The following is a 22,120-nucleotide window of genomic DNA, read 5'->3' on the forward strand; positions in this document are numbered from 1 at the left end:
TTGTGGCATATTGGCAAAACCAGATTTTATAGTTACTTTCTGTTTTCTGCATGTTGAGAATTGACTTCATAGTTTTGAGTACTCCTATTGACTATATAGTTTTACTAGATGACCCAAAGCCCAATTTTATCTATGGACGGAGTAGATGAACCTTAGACGTCCCAGTTTCAAATTTTGTTTATCAACCTAGTAGTTTTTGTTTGAGTTATTCAAAAGTTTCCAATTAAACTGGAACGCTCACCAAATGTCCTTTTTTTTTAAATAAAAAATAAATCTATCTAAAGTCCACATATCCAAGATGAAAATTTAATACCCGTCCTATGATCTTTTAATAAAAAGAAAATAATTCACCTTGTCGTTGGCTACTTTCACAATACTCTTTTCTTGTTATAGACAGCGATTTATAGTTTATGTCATGAGTTTACCGTAAAACTACAAATAAATATAATAAATTTATCATGTATTAAACAAGTTTTCCATAAACAATGATAAATTTATAATAAACCCAAAAAAAAAAACAATTAATTTATGTTATGAGCTAAAACAAAATGAATCTTACGATAAATCTATAATATGCAAGAATTGTTATGTAAGATAATAAATTGGACGTAATAAATGACGGGTTGTAGAGGGAGATAGATATTTGCAATTTAATTAAGTCTTTAATTAATAAGGGTATAATGAGTCTTTTATGCATGAACAAATGAAAAGAAAACTCATGATGATTTTACAGACTATTTATTTTCTCAAAATAAAACCCGTATTTAGTAAATTAAATTATGGGTACATCTTTTGATGTACTTCAAATGTATACCGTGTTTTGCGGAATGCACTTAAGGAGTTTCACACAAATGATCAGCATTTTGCATTTTCGGTGTTCGATTAAACTGATTTTTTACGATACTCTTGAAAAGCGTTTTATTATTTGGTGTAACCATAGCAAGGGTTCTTTTTATTTACTCTTTTCCCCTGCTTTGGCCACCATATTCCTCTCCCTTCCCTTCCCAATCGGTAATCAACGCTGCGAAGAGCTAACCATCTTCTCTTTCCCCTCAACAGGTGAGCGTCGTCTTCCTCCGCGCTTATGCATCCATGATTCCATACATGTTCATATGTAGCTCTAGCATATACACGATCGTTTGCTTACTTTGAACGTAAGGCTTGCACAGTGCACACCAACTATTCGATAAAAGTTCCAAAAGATTCGCAATAACAGTTCACCGGTATACTTTGTCTGTGAATATGCAGCCTTGATTGAAAAAACAATCGTTTCGGTCTGCTAGGGTTACTAGGGAACCAACTGATCTTCGCTTAATCACAACCAACGGATAACACTTGTTTTAGTAGACAATTTCGCAGTTTTTTTTTTGTTGTACTTGTTTGTTCCCTAATTCACTCTATGATAATTTTCTGGCGAAGTTAATTTTATTAATCATGGGAAAGGATATTTCAAGAATGATCAGAGACTGTATGTAGACTATAATCAAGTTGATTGGCTGGTCTAGACGCGAGATTGGACGCATGAGAGTGCATTCGGGCATTTGAATGTGAGAGTTGTTGGGTGGGTTACTGGTAGTGTTTTTCTATGCCCGGAAAAAAGTTAATAGAAACAAGCTATTTTCTAATTTGAAGAATTGTGGTGATACTGATAGTTCATAGTTCAGGTATCGATTTCTCAGGGACTACAAGACCAAGTATACTTTATTTCCAAGATTATTTGTACTCTAATGCAATGAGCAAAATGGTAATTTTATTTGTTTGATTTCCAAAATAGAAAATATAATGTTTGGTGAATTAATCAATGGAGACAAATCTGGGGTTTTGGATCCCCCCTCTCCATATACGATGGTTTAGTATGGATTAAAGGGAACCATTCGAATCATGTGAATTCATCCTAATTACAAATGTTCCACATTCATAAAATGAATATTCACATCTATCCAATTAGCATAGACTATCCGGTACTGGCACAATTACTCTTGATTAAATATTTGTTGAATGAACCAATTTTACAAGACATGGGATGTATAATAGCTTGGGGAAGTGTTACTATAGTCCCTGCACTATTAGTCGATGGGATTGCTCATCTTATGTGCTTATTTCTTCTCTCACTAGTATTCCGGCTAATCGGACATGACCTCATAGTCAAAAGGTTTGTTTCTGAGTTCAACTTGAGGTATGAGGCGCCGTGTACTTCAAGACATTGTACCTACTGAGTAACCTGATGTTCGTCCAAAGCATTATGAAATTGTATTTAATTGGACTGGAAGTCCGCTGTATGCATGATTTTTCTCTCTTTTGTTAATTGGCTGTGGGATCAGGTCTGGACTGCTAAAACATGACACAATGAATTCAGGACCTTTTCTGGTTGCTTTACCTCTGAAGCTCTGGGTTTGGTTTCCCCATGTTTACAGGCTTGGAGTTTGCTTCCAAGCAAGGTGAAGGCTTACTTTCATATTGCAATGACGACTGACACAATTCTTCAAGATCAAAAGAAACGCACCTCCGATGCGTTACAGCGAAGGTTTGCCCTTGCGGAAGCTGAGCTTTGTGTACAACAACAGAAGAACAAAAAGAGACCTCATGAAGAAAATAAGGAAGTTACTCTTGACGTAACTTCTTCTTCCGCTGATGTGACTGATGCATTATTCAAACCCTCTTCAAATGCTTCATCCAAGAAAGGTTTTCTTTTTTTCCTTTGTGATTTACTACATCATATAAAGAAAAATTCAAAGTTTGCTTGAATTCTTTTGCTATACTGACCCTGTGGTGATGAATTATTTGGTTTCATATTTAAAACAACCTTCCTGAAAGTGTAATCATTTGAGTATACAAAATACATGTAACAAGATCCTGGGTGAAACGATAGGACCATGGGGATGCCACCCCTATACAAATGAAAGTGATAAAGAAAAGGCCATATAGCTGACTGCACCAAAAAGAGACCAATCAATAAAAAGATTTATACTCATCTGAAAAAATAATAGAATATGCAAGAATAAAGAGGTGGCCGAGTTTCTAATTTTGTGAGGTTGAATTTTGGAGATGGGCCTTTGGTGTAAGGAAATTTGATATTGTAATCAAAACTTCTCTTTCGAGACAGTGGGTCCTCCAAAGAAAACAAACAAGATGACGACAATTGTTAATATCCTTTTTTTTTTCTTTCGGCCTTGAGACTGATTGGAGAAACATGGGTTTAGTTGAGTTCAAGAATAAAGACTGCTATTACACTATTGTAAGGGAAGATTGAAAAAAATTTGCATCCTTGTTCCTTAAAGCAAGTGTTATTGAGGTTTACTTACTGAAATTGCCCATGCTCTATCAATGAGAGGTTAAGTTTACTGTCCAAGTTGCCGCTCTGATCAGCGGAAAAGTAACTAGCCAAATTTTCTTAGGCTCTGTTCAGTTGTCGGGAAAGTTGTGTGAGAAATTGATTGCCAGGAAAAGTGAATTGAGGTGAAACAAAGGAAATTGAAATTTTTATTTATGTGCATGTTCTCTTGACAAAGAATCTTGCGCGAAAACTAAAATTACTTGCTTTTGGCTCCATTCAGTTGTTAGGAATATTGCTTGGGAAAGTATTCTCATGAAAAGGAGAATTTTTTCCTATGTGTTCTCCTCATAGAAAGTCTTGCAGGGAAACTAAAATTCCTAGAAAAACGTTTTCTAGTGGAAAAGTTGAGGTTGTGGGTCCCACAACTTTCTTGGTAACTGAATACACAAAAAGTTATGGGAAAGTTGATTTTTCCATCATTTGCAATCCTTTCTGTGCAACTAAACGGGGCCTTTAGTAGGATCTATATTGCAGGAAGGTGTTTCCCAGTGGGAAAGTTGAACTTGTGGGTCCCACAACTTTCTTGGTAACTTAATATACAGGAAAGTTGATTTTCTCATCCTTTCCCCTTCTACTGAACAGGGCCTTAGTGAGCAGTTGAAGATCAACCCACCTTGTGCTACTAGTAGCACATTAAGGAGAGAGTCATTATGGTAGAGGTATCACTTGTTGTAATGGATTCTGAGGTGCGAAGACCACCAGGCAAAAAGATCCTTGAAGTAGATGAACTCATCATCCAATGACTTACTATAGAAATATCATCCCCCTTTTTTTTTTGCAAGCGATGGAGATTCACCCACCTTGTTGCAGAACTGCCTTGTCTGGTTGCCATATGGAGGTTTTCTACCACTTATTGGGTTTTGAGAATGGGGATGCGATTTAAATTAAAAACCCACGTGATGTTAGGGGTGGGGATGCTTTTAAGAGTCTGCCCCTATATTTTGTTAAAATTAGTAGGCATTCAAGAAAAACATTTTTGAACTGTATAGCAGTTTTACGACATGCCCCAACATGTTCAACCATAGTTTATGGATTGATTGCCTGCACAGTATGTCAAAGGAGTGAACATTTTGTGATTATAGCAAAAGGAACTTCAAGACTATTGGGCATTTGTCACATAACTTGATGCACCGGAAAGTACACAAAGGCTGGATATCGTTCTAGCAGACGAGATAATTACTCGAATCCACGAGTAGCCCTTGAAATCCACAAGGAAAAGAGATAGAAACTCTTGAATTAATATTGATTGGAAAGTTGATTTGCCCTCAGGCTTACAATCTTATTTATACTAGCTAAAGGATAAAGATAGACCCAACCTTTGACCTTTCCAACACATGACTCTTTGACTTCCAACAAAGACCTTTAGACTCCTAAGACTCAATACAGAGAACTTAACTAAATGACCCTTCAACAAACTTACTTAATACCAGCCTTGAAACTTTAAAAGACACCTTGGAACTCATTACTAATTCTTTGACTTCCTTTTTGATTTGTGACTCTCCAATTGCTTCATGAATGCTTCAGCCACTTGTTCTACATCATAACTACTTGCTCTTGCTGCTTGCAAATACCAAATTGTCTGCAATCCAGGAAGAAAAGTTCACAGCCCTTCTTAAAAAGTGAGTCTTGTCACTCTTTCTGCGAATTGTCATGTGAGCCATAGGGTTCCATGTGCAAATCATTCATTTTGTTCCTAGTTATTTCGGATGTCACAAGCGTATGAAAGAATGCAGGCATGGGTGGGGAATATGAACCATTATGTGAGCTGTTGGCCTCCGGGGCAGTGATGGGTCTGGGTACCATACCATAGTTGTGGATTCAGTTTATTGCTTTTCACTGCTATTTATATTGGGTCCTCATTTCTTCAAATTTGCAGCTTCAGCTTCCTATCTGCTCTCTCACTTATCACCTGCTTCCTGTATATATTCCATGCATTGTGATCTTTCACTATCAAGTCAATGGGATGTCCTACGAGAATGGTGGAAAAGTAGCAATCATATTATCCTAATCTTGCTGGAGAGAACGTCAAAGAAATTGTTTTGAGTTGACGCTGTTTAAAGAATAGGTGGAAGTGGTTAGGGCTTGAAAACTTCATTAAGAATTGGAACTTTGTTCTTTATAATTGGTGTTCCTTGAAAAACTCTACGCTTTTCTTGTACTGTGGGGTTGAAAAGCGTTGAGTTTGTTCCTTATAATTGGTGTTCCTTCATGTAGGACATTTTGTTTGTCTATTAGGAGATAATTGACCTTCATTTATGTTGTTGGTTGGTATTGGTTCTTTCAGTTTACCATGTCCATTGAAATGGAATTTGTTTTTTCCTGTGATTACAGGTTTCAGTGTATCTACAGTATGATCTTGTGGTCAAACATGAGAGGAATATGTTCAGGCTTAAGTTGTCTGGTACTATCTAGAATATCCTACTATGCTTTTGAGGTTCTCTCTGTGATTGATTTTTTCGTGCTGGTCTATTTGTAGGGAACTTCTCCTTCTCCGGCCACAACACAGCACAAGGTAGGCTTCTGTTGTCATTACATGCACCTTGCTAACTGTTATAAACTTATATGTATGCTATAGATGTACAATTCTTTTAATTTAGCCTAGAGGTCTATATATCTTTATATTGGTGTTTTGTAATTTTGTACTAAGAGAGGAGTAAACTGTCATTGTAAAAACCAGACGTGGAAGCTAATCATGCAACATATTTTGAACTCTCTCATCCTGTACACGAGAATCTGCTGCCAACAAGTCTAAAGGTATTTTGACGTTATGACTTATCATTGGTGCTTGCCATTGATTCTTCTGTACTGGTTAATATGCAAGAAAGCATTTTGTTGATTTTGGCTCCCTTTGTCAGTATTTTGCTGGAATCATGCAGATTTCTGACAGAAGAGGAAACACAGTCAGTCGGGTTTTGCACGACCTCCTCCAAAGTGGTGATTCAGCTCAGAAGTACATGCAGGGATCCAGAAGCATGAAAATTGACAACTGGATTCTTCTTGATAATGTAGTTCAAGATCGTGGTAGATCTCTTGATGCTCGTATCAGGGCTTTGCAGACTCACTCTAAGCGGTCTAAAAAGCACATGTCTATGAAGCAACATAGAAGATGTGGATCATTAGATTTGCCTCAAGAGTTCTATAAGTGAGTGACACGCCTCTTTACTGAGAATTTGCCGTAACTTGTGATTCTTCTTCCTACTTGGACTTGGACAGCAGGTCATTGTTTTCCAGTGTTGAAAATCTTCCAAAGTTTGTTATAAAAAAGGTTGTTTCACTTGTTCTCATTACAAGTTTTCATGTACATAATTTGTTAATTGATTAATCCCTTAATTGGTAGGACAAACCACAAAGCAGCTAGAATTAAAAACTTCTGTAGAACAAAGATGAATATGTTATGTGGAGCAATTCTGAAAACCACAGTGGACTTATACCCCAAGCAGACATTGTTTAGTTTGAATTTTGCTTAGAGTTTCTGGTAGACTTGATGTCTTGGTGATCCAGACAATAGTTAGCTCAAAACGGAGAGCGCAGGGGTGGTTTAAATTGCTTGGCCAAAATTCACTGCATCGTAAGAGCTAGAGACTGTATCTTGATCATCCCTGTTTGGCTTATGGATAATTGGGTTTAACCCCTCTTCTGCAAACTATAAATTCATCTTCTGTAGGTTTTCCTTTTATCTTTGTGTTTGAATATTTGTTCTGAAAATTGCTGTTTGATTTGTGTTGTAGCTTCGATATTTTCAAGCCAATGCATGAAATGTGGAAAGGCTACATGAACCAACTTCTTAAAAGTGCTGGGTGAGATATTTTTTCTTCTTGACTTCGCCTGTTTTACAATCATGCAACTTCTTATGTCCTGTATAGTATGGTTATGAGTTGTAACTACGAAAACATGCCTGCATTTTTATCTTGCAGGAAAAATCAGTTGGCACAATACCTTCTCGCTGCAGATCTACACGGTGCTATGATTCTAGGTTAGACCCTCAAGTCAGTATTTTCTGCGGCAGTAATTTATCTAAAGATTGGCCATATGCCCATGGAAACTTCGGGAACTCTCCACATCACATGGAGAAATAGAAGCATTATCTGTGCTTGATCATATTTGGACGTAATACTGTCCTAGCATTACCATAATGGGCACGTAGACTGGCCTTACTACATGAATGTTATTGAGTATTTGATGGGGACCTGTAGAGGTCCTGTGATTCTTGGAAATAAGGAAAGGGACAGGGTGTGTCAATAGTTAATTTTTATTGGTTTAATTTCATTTTGAAAGTAGAACAACTGGAGCTGTGGGATCAAAATCCCAGTTAAAAAGTAAATTGTTTTGTCTGGTGGTCTCTGTAGGTTATTTTTCTGCTTACAAATGATAACGACTTTTTCTTTTTTTATGCCATTGCCATTGAAATTTGGATCGAACCATCTATATTACTGATCTACATTTTTTTTGGTTCTAAGTTCTAACTGAATCATTATGTGAATGCATTATGGAAAAACATCTACTCTCTTGAACTCATGAATGCCTTGGGCTTCTGTTCATTTTTTCTAGATTTTGTTGCTTAAGTGTGTCTATATTGTCTTTTTCTGGCAGTTGTCCAGTGTAAAGTAGCTTCCTACAATGGAGTGATTGGTATCATGATTCGTGAAACTACAGAAACATTTGGGATAATTACACAAGATAATAAATTCCGAGGTAATTCATTTGCGTGGAAACATTATTATTATTATTTTTTGTACTCCATATATAATTGTGGGCTGGTACAGTGCACAACATATATGATGGGGCAAAATCCATTTAGTTTCCCTGTGGTTTGGCCTTGTGGCACTTTGGCCCTTGATGTTAGCAGCCAGTTCACCCACCCTTTTGATAGGGAAAATCCATTCAGTCCACCGCTTCCATCCTCACCCACCCTTTCCGCTAATCCTTTTGCGACTCCTGTTAATTATTAATTTTTTTTTTTTTGGTGATGTTTCACTACTTTTTGCAGTTGTGCCCAAAAAGCTTTCTGTTTTTATGTTCCAAGTTGATTGCTGGAAAATTACATTGCATGGAGACAAACTTACCTCAAGGAATGTAGGATCGTGATGCCAATTTTGACAGTAGAACCCCAGGTAAGCCATTGTCTTCTTTAGTTGATATGAGTTGCCATGCATACATGTGTATTTCGGTGGGTATGCGTTAAATTTGTTCTTATTGAGGTATCAGGTATGTAATCATAAACTGTCTGGCATATTGACTTTGTTAACATACATAACTTTCAGATATTTTTTGCAGATAGTAGTTTCCTTCGATGTTTTTTCTTATCACCGTAGTTTCCTTTGATGTTGTTAGGTCATGCACACTAATGAGCATTGAAGCTTCTAGTACTGGTGGTGGTTGTGAAAAAAGAAAAGAAAAAGAGCATATGGGTAGTTAGGAATTTAAATTTCCATGGCAAGTATCTGTAGCTTTTATGGTATGAAACTCAAATTGGTTTTGCCATATTTACCTGATTGGTGTGAATTTTTTTGTTCTCTCTGTTCTTTCCATGCTGAGTTGGAATTTTATGATCCTTGGAAATGGTGCTAAAAATCTGTTTTTTATTTCTTTTTCTCTTTAACATTTCTGGGGTTACTTTCTGGTAAATGTGCTTCTTATTTGCTGTCTATTCAGTTAAGTATCCAGTTTGTCGGTTTTTTTACCATGTGAGCATCAAAATGATAAATATGAACAGATAGTTATGGTTTATTTAAGGCGACCATTATTACAGAACCGCAGGGATGCAAGAGGCTATAGTTTCACAAAGCCATTGCTAGCCATCCTCAGAGAGTCAGTTGAGGAGTTCTAGGAGAGTGAGGTGAACCCATAGGACAAGTATTCGATGCATCAATAGGCTGTAATTTGCTCTGAAGCGAACCAAAATTGCACCTGCAATAAGTGCGGGGCTGGGGAACTCTTTAATGAGGCAAAATGACTTCTTAATCTTTACATGTCAAATGATTCTCCTATGTGGAGGGTGGATTTGGCAAATATTGCTCGGAAAATATGCACTTGAAATACTCTTCATTAGAAAACTCACTAAGATGATTGAGTTAATGGCTTGAACTGGTGCAGGTGAGTGTAAGTCACGCTTGAGCTGTCAACAGTCTTCAAAAATCACAATGCATAAAAGTACAAATTAGAATGAGTTCCTGTAGGGGCTGTCAACAGCCTCCTCGTGTGTAAAAGAAGTCGTGAAGCTATACCCCATATCAGTCTTCGAGCATTAAGTTGGGCTTGGACATTGCCTTAAAACCATTGGGGCACTACACAGATTCCAACGTAGACGCCCATGTTTTGTTGTTGGAGAAAAATTAGGGCGGTATAGAGTTCTGGTCGGGATGACTCACCACAAACAGAAGGGAAAAGCTCTCTCCTCAACGGGCTCTTATCTTGTACACACTGACATAACCCGTGGCACATGTGTATATTGCATTCTGTGTGCATGACCAAAACTATTAGCAACAGTTTTAGAGGCTGGCTTATGTACGATTATCGGCATGTAATCATTGATTCACTGTTTCTTATACACACAAGGTGGCTACAAATGTTGGATCTCTTTTCTAAGTACTTTTCAGTATCTTCGAACACTGGGATACCATGATACAAACCTTTTTTGAATAACTAGAAGGCTGGCACACATGATGGGTGCGGACGTTTTATATGTGGATTTTGTATGAGAACAAGGATATCATTCACTTATTTACCCAAAAAAAAAAGAAAAAAGGACGTCATTCACCTTTTTTGTTCAGCATGTACAAAATCGGACTCAAGGCGCATTTCTGCGCTTCTTTTATGTATTGGTAGATCTGCTACGATTTTCATATTTGTTCACTAAGTATGTCGTATCTGATGTCACTGATCACCATTTTCTTTGAAGGCTGCTAAACTCCTTAGTCAAATACATTTTTTAGTCTAATGTTCTCTTTCAAATCAATCATGCCAAAGAAGTCAGTATTGTTATCTTGCTTTTTAAGAAATTTAATTGTGCATTGCCATAGCATCTTCCTTGAGCTGCAAATGTCTGATTACATCGATATAATTTCTGAATCGTTCTCTTGAAAAGGAAATTCGTATGCTCCCTTGCCTCAACAACAAATCAGCATAGAGTTGAAGTGTCTGGTAATCATTTAGTTCAAATCTCCTCTTTACGTGGAGTTGAAGTGTTCGGTTGCACTAATGAAACATAAATTTTATTGGATAGCAGATTGTGGTCAAGTATAAGCAAGCCTGTCGCTTATCCGGGTAGTTGGATGCCATTTAGATGTCAATTGGAGGAATGAAACATCACTCACGTTTGTTTTTCCTGTGCTCATTGTTGTAAGTTGTGAAGCTTTCTTCTGTGGCTTTGGACTTTAGAGTGCAACAGCGTCATAAGTTTGTGGATTGGTTTTTGGCATGATCTATCTCACCCCTGACGAAATGCACGTACTCTATGTTATCACAGTGTTAAGGGGTCTATGGCTCAATGGAATTGAGCTCTTTTTGATGGTGTCCACCTCTCTGCTAATGAAACAGTGGCCAACAATAATGAAGTGTTTGCTTTGCTGGTGCCTTCGCAGGGCGATAATGGGAAGGATGATGACGTAGACAGAGTTACCAGCATTGATGAAGGATATCACGACTAATGATGAAGTCAGCTTCTCCAACCGAGTTCACGTCAAGTGCAAATGGGAATCAGTGGGGCATGGAATTCAAGTATGAAGTACCCTTTATTGAATGCTATTGGCAAAAGATAGAAGTTCTTTTGGTGCATCATCTGCCTTCATGTGAAATACACTGCTTGTTTCAACGCTCTGTCTTGTTTTCGATATCATTTTTTTGCCAATTACAAGTTTTCCAACAGATTGGTAAAGGTACAAGACATCAACCAGGGAAGGCTTCTGAATGACTTTTGCAATCGCTTTGGGCGGATATATTCTTCATTTGTAGGAATATGTTTAGGCTTTAATATTACTAAAGGTTAATCGTGAACTAGAGCAAGAGGCCCTTACCTTACCATAGGAGCTAGAGGCAGCTATGGCTATGTTGTAGTAAAATCTGTTTCTATCTTCCTTCTATATCTATGCCCCTGGTATTTGCCCGGAAAAGATTGATTGAACAAATTCAAACTTATTTTTTTAAGGAGTAATTCAATTCCTTGAAATAGTGAGGTTTTATTTTTGTCTTCAATTACCTCGTGATATTTTTTTTACTTTTTAGGTTATCGGGGCGGTTCCGGAGATCCTTAAAAAAATCTCTAAAAAAACCTCCCAAATCTTAATCTCATAGTTTCCAATCAAATTTTGATGATCCGAGCCTCTAAATGTGTTCAGAACGTGATTTTAAGGATGCTCGCGAGAAATTGGGAAAAAAAAAAATCAAGAAGGGCTTAATTTGAGCAGTTTTTTATTGAACCGTTCAATAAAAAAATGTTCGGATGAAGTTCTTTCCGGTCATTTTTTTTGTTGATTTCTTGCGAGTACCCTTAAAATCACGTTCTGATTACATTGAGCAGCTCGGATCATCAAAATTCAATCGGAAACTTGAGGGATTTTTTTGGAAGTTTTTTTTTAAGGGTTTCCAGAACTGCCCGGGTTATCGCTATATTGTCTAGACAAACCCAAAAAAGCAGAGAAAAATAATTGCCAAGTACAAAAGATTTTTTCAACGAGACCCTTTGCACAAAATAATTGCTCCAAGATGATCTGAAGTTTCCCTTTATATACATTCTCAAGCCGTTCTCGCCCATTATCAAATATACTTTCAATGTCGGGGCAAGGATAAAAAAAAATAATAATAATGTCGGGCAAAATATGCTTAAAAAGCTTTTCTACAGGTTGGGAGAAAAAAGACAATTATGTATACAAAATAGTGGGTGGTGATATCGCCACGAGGCTTTTTGTTAGTGCCACGATGGGTTCCTTGCTTTGACTTTTTTACCTCAAATCATACCTCTTGGGCCACTTTCTCTCTCCTCAAGACGTTGCTCCTCCTTTAAACTCCTCTGATTCTTATCTTTTCATCTTTCCGACTGCCTTTACGTACCTCTGATTCTAGTTCTACTATTTCGTGTGCCCGATCTTTGAAGCATGCCATGGAGGACGCAACAAATCCAACTCCCAAGGTCACAAATCCGAATTTCCTGTACGACCCTCATAGCTAGGATAGAGACCCACAGGACCGACCCTGGAGACCCATCCTCTTCTTCCCCCACACAAGACCAGGTTGTTGACGACTTCATTTGCCGATGACGACGGTGTGATTGGCGTTGACATTCAAATCTATTTTTATCAAAAGACTGGAGGAACGCCCCCTTAACTCATCACCAATTCCAATTATTCATCTTCTTTGATTGAAGGGGTTCATGTCTTTTTCTATATAATATGTTATTGTCCTCTCCCTCGTCTTTTGGTTGTAATCAAGTATTTGGTGCTCGTTGTTATCTTACACATTGGAGAGTTGCAATCCAATGGGGTTGATCCATGGGGCGGCGGTGGTTGCGGGTTTCTATTGATAGGCGATTGAGAAGAGATCAAACAGAGAGGAGAAATGGGTTTTTAGTGGCAGTGAAAGACAGGAGAAGAGAGGAGGAGAAGATGGAACCAGAATGCACCAGAAAGAGAGAAGACAAGATGGAATGGTGTGCGCCGATTGTGGAGTAGAGAGAGAGAGAGCCTTTGATTTGGAGAGCTGTTAGGCCCTTTCTAGAATTCTTAAAAAATAAACAGCTTATTTCATATTTTTAAATTAAAAAATAATATAAATAAAAAATAAATTTTTAAATTTTTTTGCATCGTATAAAAAATCTAGATAAGATTTTTTAAATAAGATCCATATTGCATATTTTTTTATTTCAATAAACTCATAATTTTTTAGTTTAAAATTGCCTTCTTAAAAAATAAGGACTTTTTTTGCGTTGCAGAACGGGCTCTTAATCCCCTCCCCCCCCGTGTGGGGGGGTTCTAACACCTGGCCTATCATTTTCCCGTTTTACCCATCATGCTCTCTCTCTCTCTCTCTCTCTCTCTCTCTCTCTCTCTCTCCCGCTTTCTCTCTCTCTTATTTTTTTGTTTTATAAAATTTTAAATGCTAAAAACATTTTTTGCTTTCTCTCTCTCTTATTTTTTTGCTTTATAAAATTTTAAATGCTAAAAACATTTTTTTTCATGTATTTTTTTAATAAATTTTATATATTTGAAATCTACTCAACGAAACCGATCAAACAAGCCTAATATTGATGGTGATATAACGTAAAACGGAAAATTTTTATTTTTGTGGTAGCTTAAACTGTCTAAAGAGATTGGAAAATTAATTGTTCCAAATTTCAATCCGTTTGAACCGGTGAAAAGATTTTAGTTTTCTGATCATTTTATCCTAAATGGTCATAATTAACTTTTGACTATAGGGCTCTCGTTAATTAGCCCTAAGATAATCGTAGAATCAAATATCTCTTAGGGTTAATCAACGCCCTAGAGTCAAAATTTAATTATGACCATTTAGAATAAAATGATCAGAAAAATAAAATCTTTCCACTGGTTCAAACGGATTCAAATTTGGAACATTTAATTTTTTAACCATATTTTTTAGTATATAAACTGTCTAAAGAGGTTGAAATCACGTATTTTTTTAAATAAATTTTATATATTTAAAATCTACTCAACGAAACCTATCAAACAAGTCTAATATTGAATATGAAATAATGTGTTTAAATTAAATGATTTTTTTAGACCCAATATATTATCTCTTTATTTTTATTTTTTTGTCCTTCATTTTTTTTAAACTTCTATATTTGAGTTTTCAAGTAAATTATGTATTTTGAATTCACTTAAATTTACTTTATATTTCTATGAACAGTCAATAATGTAAACTGAAATCAAATTTCATTTAATTATAATTGAGTACATAAAATCAATACATGAACATAAATAAATACACAAATTTAGTCAACATTTTCGCCAAATTGTGGTCGTTGTCCCGACGGATCTATCTGCATTACTTCATACCACAATTGGAGGCGTGCTTCATAAGGATGAGCCCATCCTTGTGCTTCATCTGATGCATTTGGCCTCCACCATATGATGATGGGTGGTACAGGGTAATGACGATATAAGAAAACTTGCACGAAATGATTGTCATTAACACGACCAATAGCTATATGTGTGCGCACTGCGAATGGAACTGGATGAGAGCTCAATGGCAAGTGAGTGAGACAACTCGAAGCAATCATATCGAATGTATGCAGTACAACGTTGTACTTTGATGCGATGACAAGTCCCAATGGTGTGGAATCCATCCAGTGATCCTCTGGTGCCGATGGCTAGAAGAAACGAAGTCTTTGTAGCACGCGGGATACATAATTACGTTCTAGATAAAGCTGTTCGTACATTACCCAATTTTGTTCAATCTCTTAGATAAGGTCCTGTCGTACTTGAGCTCATTCATCTTCAGAACCATAGACTTGCGCAGCTATCGCCTTGAAGCCACAATGATCGTCGGGTCAAACGTCAACACAGTGGGAAATATAACGCTGGTACTACTGAGGAAATTTCTGAACGAGGTGATCCCTCCCATTGCTCCTTCGTGATGTTGGAATACGTGAGGCCTGAGATTCTGAAGTGGATACTGTGAAGGAAGGTATGCGACCTCTATTCTGCTCATCTCTATCTGTAGGTCGACCCCTATGTTCTGTGTTGTATGCTGGGGGTCGAACTGTGCAATGAGATGGATTTGCCATATCGAGAAACCTGTTCATCAGAGACTCTCAACTATCGGAATTCATTTCATTTAATCTTTCAATAAGCTGAGCTGCCCTGTCGGATTGTGCTCTCTCATCAGTATGCCTCTGGGCGTGCATGGACAACATACTCCAGTGAGGGTGGATAGAGCTTAGCGGAATTGGTCTGTCTACTGAACGGTAAAATGTAATATCGTGTGTAGAGACCCGTATTTTTTAGATTGTATTTTTCTTTTGTAATCGTACGGCACGTCGAGATAAACGGTACGGATATTTGGTATGGCGTATTCGTGGAAGGATATAAGGGTGATTGTGCGAAAGGTGCATGTGTGAGTGTGTGGTGTGAGAAGTAGGGGATTACTCCCCCACCTTTATTATTTCTCCAGGAGGAGAAATATTCTCATTCTCTCTCTTTCTCACTTTTGGCTCTCTCTCTCTCTCCTCCTCTCCTCCGAAAAACTCCCTTCTCTCTTCTCTCTTCGATTTTATCTACCTAGGGTGTGATTCCGAACAAGGTCCGAGAATTAAAGTTGCTATACGAAGCACAGGCTTTCCGAATATCTAAGAAAATTCATGATCGGACCTTGTGGGAGCTCGGTTGACTTGGTCAAAAGGTCGGGTTTTGCTCAAAACCCTTGAGGTAGGGATTTCTTACTTGTTCTATGCATTGATGAGTTGAATTTGTACCTAAATCTCGTGTCTGATTGTTGTTTTGAAGTGTATTGTTGGCCCTTGAAATCTGTGTATCGCGCTGAAATTTCCAGGCGCTACCGGTAGTCTATTTTTGGTCCTACCCGTAGCCATTGATCAGAAACTGAACATTTGTTCCGCTACCCATAATCCGTTTTTGGTCCAACCGGTAGCCACTGCAGATTTTTGTAAAAACTCTTGTTCTCACATTCTAATGTCGTGGTTGGTTTCCATAAGTGATGATATGTATCTTTATGAGTTCAAGGACATTAATTTACATTTAACGGGAAGTATGACGATAGCTTGATGTATACGATTGCCAAATGACGAACCGAGAACTTAAGACACTATGTGAGGAATATGATTGAAATGGAGCACACGAACACCGAATGCAAGTTGTGAACTTTGTGACTTGGTGATGTAATAAGAATCGATGACATGGGTAATGAAATGGCTGAAGGAAACTTTAACGGGCCCGTCAATTGGCGTGGTGACCGGCAAGGGATGAACGGGGTCCTAAATACCCGGAATGAACGTGTCCACCTATTGGTGCGATGACCGGTAGTGAATGAATGGGTCCGCCTATTGGTGTGATGACCGGTAGGGGATGAACGGGGTCCCAAATATCCGAAATGTGCACTTGGAACAAAAGACTTATTAACTATGAAACACGGGACACTTTGAATGTGATGGTGAACTAGATAATTGTTTCATTTTCGGCTTGTCGTTTTGTATCCTCGCGATTCGTCTCATTGGTTTCTCTAAATTTCTTGAGTATTCGTTCTATGGGATTTAAGCGTAGGAACTAACAGACTTGGTTTAGTAGAGACTATTTGTGGTTAATACGTTGTGTGGGATGCGGAAACATATCCAGAGGTATGGCGTGGACTTGTGTATTTGTCGATGTACGATATGGTATTTTGTTTGTAATGAAAATGGGACAATGAATGATTATTTGATATTGTGAACAATGCAAATGAACGGGTATCACCATGACCAATCGGTGATATAACCGGACCATCCAAATGAATGGGTATCACTACTTGGTGATATGACCGGACTACGAGCGATACGACCGGACTACGAGCGATACATACGAAGACCGTAAATGATGAAATGTGGAACAATGTGTGATTATTGAAAAAATGATGAAAGATTGGCTTTTAATCAATTTTTTTTTTTTTGAAAGGAAAAGGATTTTGTTAAAAAAATCCTTCGATATTCTTGAGCGAATCAACGGTTTTCGATATTTGGGCACAAATCAACGGACTCTGGTATTCAAACTCGAATCAACAGAGCTTGATCTGGTTTTGTAATACTTTACCTTTTTTTTTTTTGAAATCAAAAGGGAAAGTTTCATGGCGAAGGGGTTTGATGATGAATGAGGTGGAAGTGAGAAAGATTGTGGTATCATACGAGAGACGATGAGATGATTGAAGATTGATTATTGATTGAGGTATACAGATGCGAGTTTATTAATGTTGCTAGTTTGATGTGTGAACAATTAGGAATATTTATAAGACGTCTAGAACCCTATGGTTGTAGCCCGCTTGTTTGTTGTGGTAAACCTTGTTTTCTCATGTTCGCTTATTGAACTTTACTCACTCTTGGTGCATGTTCTTTCGCATTTTCGCATAGCTTAAGTATAGATTTTTCTACTGGGCTAGTGTAACTCAACCTATCATTTTCAGATACACCACAGGAGCACAGTCATGGAGAGTATGGAGTGCATGCAGACATCACAGGCTAAAGTTATTTTCTAAAGTACTTGTCTTTCTTTGTAAATCGAACTACATTGTACTATTTTCTCTAATTTGGAATACTGTATCAGTTTGACAGATTTGTGAGATTCAGGAATTGTATTGTAATTTGGGGTATCGTATGTACTATTGCGAGGATTTATATTTAAAATGGTATTGTTATTTATGTTAAAAATCGAGGGTGTGACATCGTAAAAGCATAGCAATCCGTGTGTCCTTTTGATCTTACAAAAGCAAAGGCCTGCTTTGTTTTCAGTGCGTTGTGCCTGCTTATGGATCAAGTTCATTGCCTGTAATGAAATGCGACCTCTGATTTCACTATAAATATCTTCATGTAGATGTATGTGTCGTGGAATGTTGAGAGATTTTTGGAACGACCCCTGAATATCTCTGAACTGACTGGTCAATATCTTTTCTATTTTCAGAAAAGATGTTTGAAGCAAGGACATGGTATCTCCCAAGTATTGTTTGAGCCTTGCATACGCAGACTCTGCCCTGCAATTTAATAATACACTATGTTAAATAGGAAAATTACATAAAGTATTCTTTAGTGCAGGACAGTAAATATACAACGACTATAGCAAAATTACCTTTGGCTTGAATTGCTCCCGAGGTTCATAAACTGGTTTATATATGCTGCAACAAATCGCTCTTTGCAAGGACCTAACCATGTATCCCAAAGGTATTGTATGACATTGGAGTATTGCTCAATCTCTTCGCACATGGCATTTCACCTCTCTTGAAAAGACATCGGTGTCGATGAATGAATAAGCGACTGCCATGCATCAGAAAACTCGTCCCACCTCGTACCAAACATAGGGCTGCACTTCTTCATTACACACTGGTTTATGTGCCAAATACAAAGGATGTGCCATGCGAAGGGGAAACATATTCCAATAGCGCCAAGAAGTACCAGATCCCTAACTGAAACAACAACCGATGGCAACGCTGCCCTTTTTCAACCATCCATCTCTTTAAGGTATCCAACACCCATATCGGTCGCTCTTTCGTCTCAATATTCAAATATGCAAACATAAGAGAGTAAGTTTTCATTGTGGATGTGATACCCACAACTTCCAAGAGTGGTATTCGATACTCATTACTCTTGTACGTCTCATCAATAATCAACACAGACGAAAAATTTGACTGATAGCTCTAGGCTTCTATGATGAACCCAAAGAATATTTGTGATTTCGTTGGTGTGTTCATTTTTAAGATAGTCATAAATGTATTTTTTTTCGTTTAATTCTTTCAAGATATACCCAATAGGAGATAGACCCCCCAATTGCTCTTTCTTATACAGTGCCTTCATATTGTAAATACTCTTGATTCCTGTACTAATTGACGGGTCTTGTTGTATCATGAAACTAAGAGTTTCTCGAGGCGCGGTGCTGCTAGACATATCACGAACTAATTGCTGTTGGATTGGGGTCAGCCTTGACGGGTATTCATGTCCCTCAAAACTTTTAGTTGGTTCATGGTTATGAAAACCTTTAACAACCTTCAAACTCCACGTGACACCGTCTGGAGGTTGTGGTACACCTTGCAACTTAAACGGACAATCACATTTTTTAGTTCTAGTATTCCTTTGCATTGAATGCCCTTCCTGTGGCAGTTTGTACAATCCTCCCCTTTCACAAATAAGAATGCACTTCAGCATCTTATTGCCCTTTATACTAGCAGATTTACTTATGACAATCACAAAATCATTTTTCTTACCAATTCTCCGCACCCAATCTACCATGACAACTCTAGTTTCAAATATCTAAAACAAAAAAAAATGAATACGTATAAGCACAATGAAATATCCCGTATATTAAAAAAATTGATTCTTGCATATAAGTGAGGGCGTATGCACGTGAGAAGCTGGTATGCTTGAAACATGACAAAAGAAGTAACAAATGTAACACCCATAAAATACATTCTATTAATTAGAGGAATTAAATTACTTAAATTACTTTTTTCTCGTTTCTCGTACACATGCTTTATCTTCTCGCGAACACATTATTCTTTCAAAGCTTACTAAAATCATGTGATGGTATTAAATCATATATTCATGCTTTTCGACTTTTAAATCAAGGTTCAATACGGCACATAAGATGAGAACAACATTACTTTCATTTTTACTGAAATAAACCTACTTTCAATCTGTCTTGTTTTAGCAACAGAAGTGATATTAAAATCTTTTAGTTCATACTTCCATACAGTGGAAAAGATCAACAATACGCATATCCACTTAATATCCTTCTTTACAATAGAGTTAACCATTTCGATTTCCTAGGTAACCCAATTCTAGTGTATATTCATTATCATGCAACTGACACTACAGTCAAATGTCCTTTTTAACATTTACCTACTCTAGTAAGTCTAGCTAGCAAAGAACGCTTCTATCACTACTCTCTTTTTTTGGTTAATATACTTTTTTTTTTATCAAGGCATAAATAATCTCGAGTTCCAACTTGAGAATTATTAACTAGTTAGTTCCTAAAGCATGTCCTCCAATGGCATCACGACAGTAAACAAGACATTTGATTCAAAAATAAATAATAATAATGCTTCTATGTTCCAGGGGATTTACATGCATCAAAAAAAAATACTATACTTTGGTATTTTAACAAAAGTCATAACAGTGATATATTTAAACGGTGCAAAAAAAATTTAAAAATTATTATATAGTTTTAAATAAATATTTTTCAATCAACATGCACTACAAAACATTTAATAACAGTTAAAAAAAATTCCTTGAATTTTTTTTTTCTTTTTCCATTTCTGTGAACTTCACATGGTATGTAGGAAAGATAGAATGAAATGAAAGAATTAACCTGGTCAGTCGTAAATTCGACTGTGTAATCACGCCCAACGTAGGAGTTGCTCTTCCCACAAGGAATATCATTCGCAACATCGTTCCCAACTGACCAACTATCCGAAAATAAAAAATTATACTGATCCATAATGTTCTTTTATGAATTACGAAAATAAAATGAAAGTTGAGGAAAATTGTGAGGATGTGATTACTCAAGAATTTCTCTCAATCATCAGATTATATAGCCAACTCAATGCTCTGCAAGTTGAGTTGATAAGGTGCTCAACTCAATGCTCTGCAAGTTTCTGCATCTCTAAATTTGCAGCTGCTCTGCAAGTTGATAAGGTCCAACCATAGGCAAATGATAAGGCGCTCATCTCTAATTTTTTTTTCTTTGCAGGATAACTGATTACTCCTAGGCAAGTGGTCATCAAGCCACGATTCACCAATGTGCTCCACGTTCAAAACTTTTCAAGGTTTACATGCATACAAAACCACCACATGCTACAAGGCATCGATTGTCTCTCTTTTTTCTTTTCTTTTTTTTCATTTCATTAACTAAAATGATCAGAAAACTTTTTCTCTTTCCACTGGTTCAAACAGATTGAAATTTGGAACACATTTTTCAACCTCGTTAGACAGTTTAAACTGTGAAAAAATATAATTTTTCCGTTTTACATTATTTCACCATCAATATTAGGCTTGTTTGATAGATTTCGTTGAGTAGATTTCAAAAATATATAATTTATTTTAAAAAAATACGTGAAAAAAAAGTTATTAACATTTAAAATTTTATAAAAAAAATCAAAAGAGAGAGACTCCTGAGAGGGGGAGAGAGAGAGAGCACGCGGGAGGGGGGCGGGGCGATTAGTAATTTGCTTGATTTGTGAGGCCGATTACTAATCATCCCCCCCCCCCCCCGTGTCAGACTCCCTGACACGGGCACTGCTTCCCCCTTTTACCCCCATCTGCTCTCTCTCTCTCTTTCTCTCTCATTTGTTTTTGTTATAAAATTTTAAATGCTAATAATTTTTTTTCACGTATTTTTTTTAAATAAATTTTATATATTTGAAATCTACCCAATGAAACCTATCAAACGAGCCTAATATTGATGATGAGATAATGTAAAACGGAAAAACTATATTTTTGTGGTAGTTTAAACTGTCCAGAGAGGTTGAAAAATTAAGTGTTCCAAATTTCAATCCGTTTGAACCGGGGAAAAGATTTTTATTTTCTGATCATTTTATCGTAAATGGTCATAATTAAATTTTGACTCTAGGGCTCTCATTGATTAACCCTAAGAGATATTTGATTGTACGACTTTCTTATAGTTAATCAATGAGAGCCCTAGAGTCAAAATTTAATTATGACTATTTAGGATAAAATGATCAAAAAAATAAAAAATTTCCACCGGTTCAAACAGATTGAAATTTAGAATATTTAATTTTTTAATATATAAACTGTCTAATGAGGTTCCAAAAATTAAGGAGTCTTAGGGTGCACCCTAAGAGCACCTGATTTTTTAATCATATTTTTTAAACCCAAAATATAAAACCAACGAATGAAATCAAAATTCTTAAATGCATAGAAGAGTGGGAAGTATTAGCTCACAATTTGAAAGATAAGGCTGGGTTACTCAGTTGCAGGTGCAACAACAGAGCATTTCATTTTCGATAGGTGCAGGCACAGCAACAATTGATAGCATTTAGATTTTCAATGCATTATCTTCAATTTGCCAGTTGCATTTCATTTTTCATTTTTTCAACAAGTGCAGGTGCACCAACAGTTGATACCATTCA

General features: G+C 36.8%; 1 protein-coding gene and 1 long non-coding RNA gene across 16 annotated transcripts; both read left to right on the plus strand.

Moving 5' to 3' along the window:
- Positions 1-815: 815 nt before the first annotated feature.
- LOC131324781 (ribonuclease MRP protein subunit POP4) lies at positions 816-11,522 on the plus strand. 15 transcript variants are annotated; one of them, XR_009199440.1, is made up of 13 exons: positions 816-1,059; positions 2,415-2,682; positions 5,811-5,846; positions 6,012-6,088; positions 6,211-6,476; positions 7,063-7,131; positions 7,249-7,307; positions 7,925-8,026; positions 8,322-8,445; positions 8,666-8,789; positions 10,419-10,474; positions 10,557-10,672; positions 10,800-11,522. XR_009199440.1 is itself a non-coding variant. In XM_058356895.1 (10 exons), exons 2-9 carry the CDS (start codon positions 2,463-2,465, stop codon positions 8,417-8,419), a joined length of 927 nt encoding a protein of 308 aa, XP_058212878.1. In that variant the 5' UTR covers positions 816-1,059; positions 2,415-2,462; the 3' UTR covers positions 8,420-8,445; positions 10,915-11,522. The 15 variants fall into 15 exon arrangements, 2 of the variants coding, with proteins under 2 accessions (XP_058212878.1, XP_058212880.1); XR_009199437.1 differs by having other exon boundaries at positions 10,560-10,672; XR_009199438.1 differs by having other exon boundaries at positions 10,560-10,672; positions 10,915-11,522.
- A 3,987-nt stretch (positions 11,523-15,509) lies between these two features.
- Positions 15,510-17,833, plus strand: LOC131324783 (uncharacterized). Its single transcript, XR_009199446.1, has 2 exons — positions 15,510-15,708; positions 17,450-17,833. It is a non-coding gene; the product is annotated as an uncharacterized LOC131324783 (long non-coding RNA).
- The last annotated feature ends 4,287 nt before the right edge of the window (positions 17,834-22,120 follow it).

The sequence above is a fragment of the Rhododendron vialii genome, chromosome 4a (genome assembly GCF_030253575.1).
Source record: "Rhododendron vialii isolate Sample 1 chromosome 4a, ASM3025357v1".
NCBI classification, from domain to species: domain Eukaryota; kingdom Viridiplantae; phylum Streptophyta; class Magnoliopsida; order Ericales; family Ericaceae; genus Rhododendron; species Rhododendron vialii.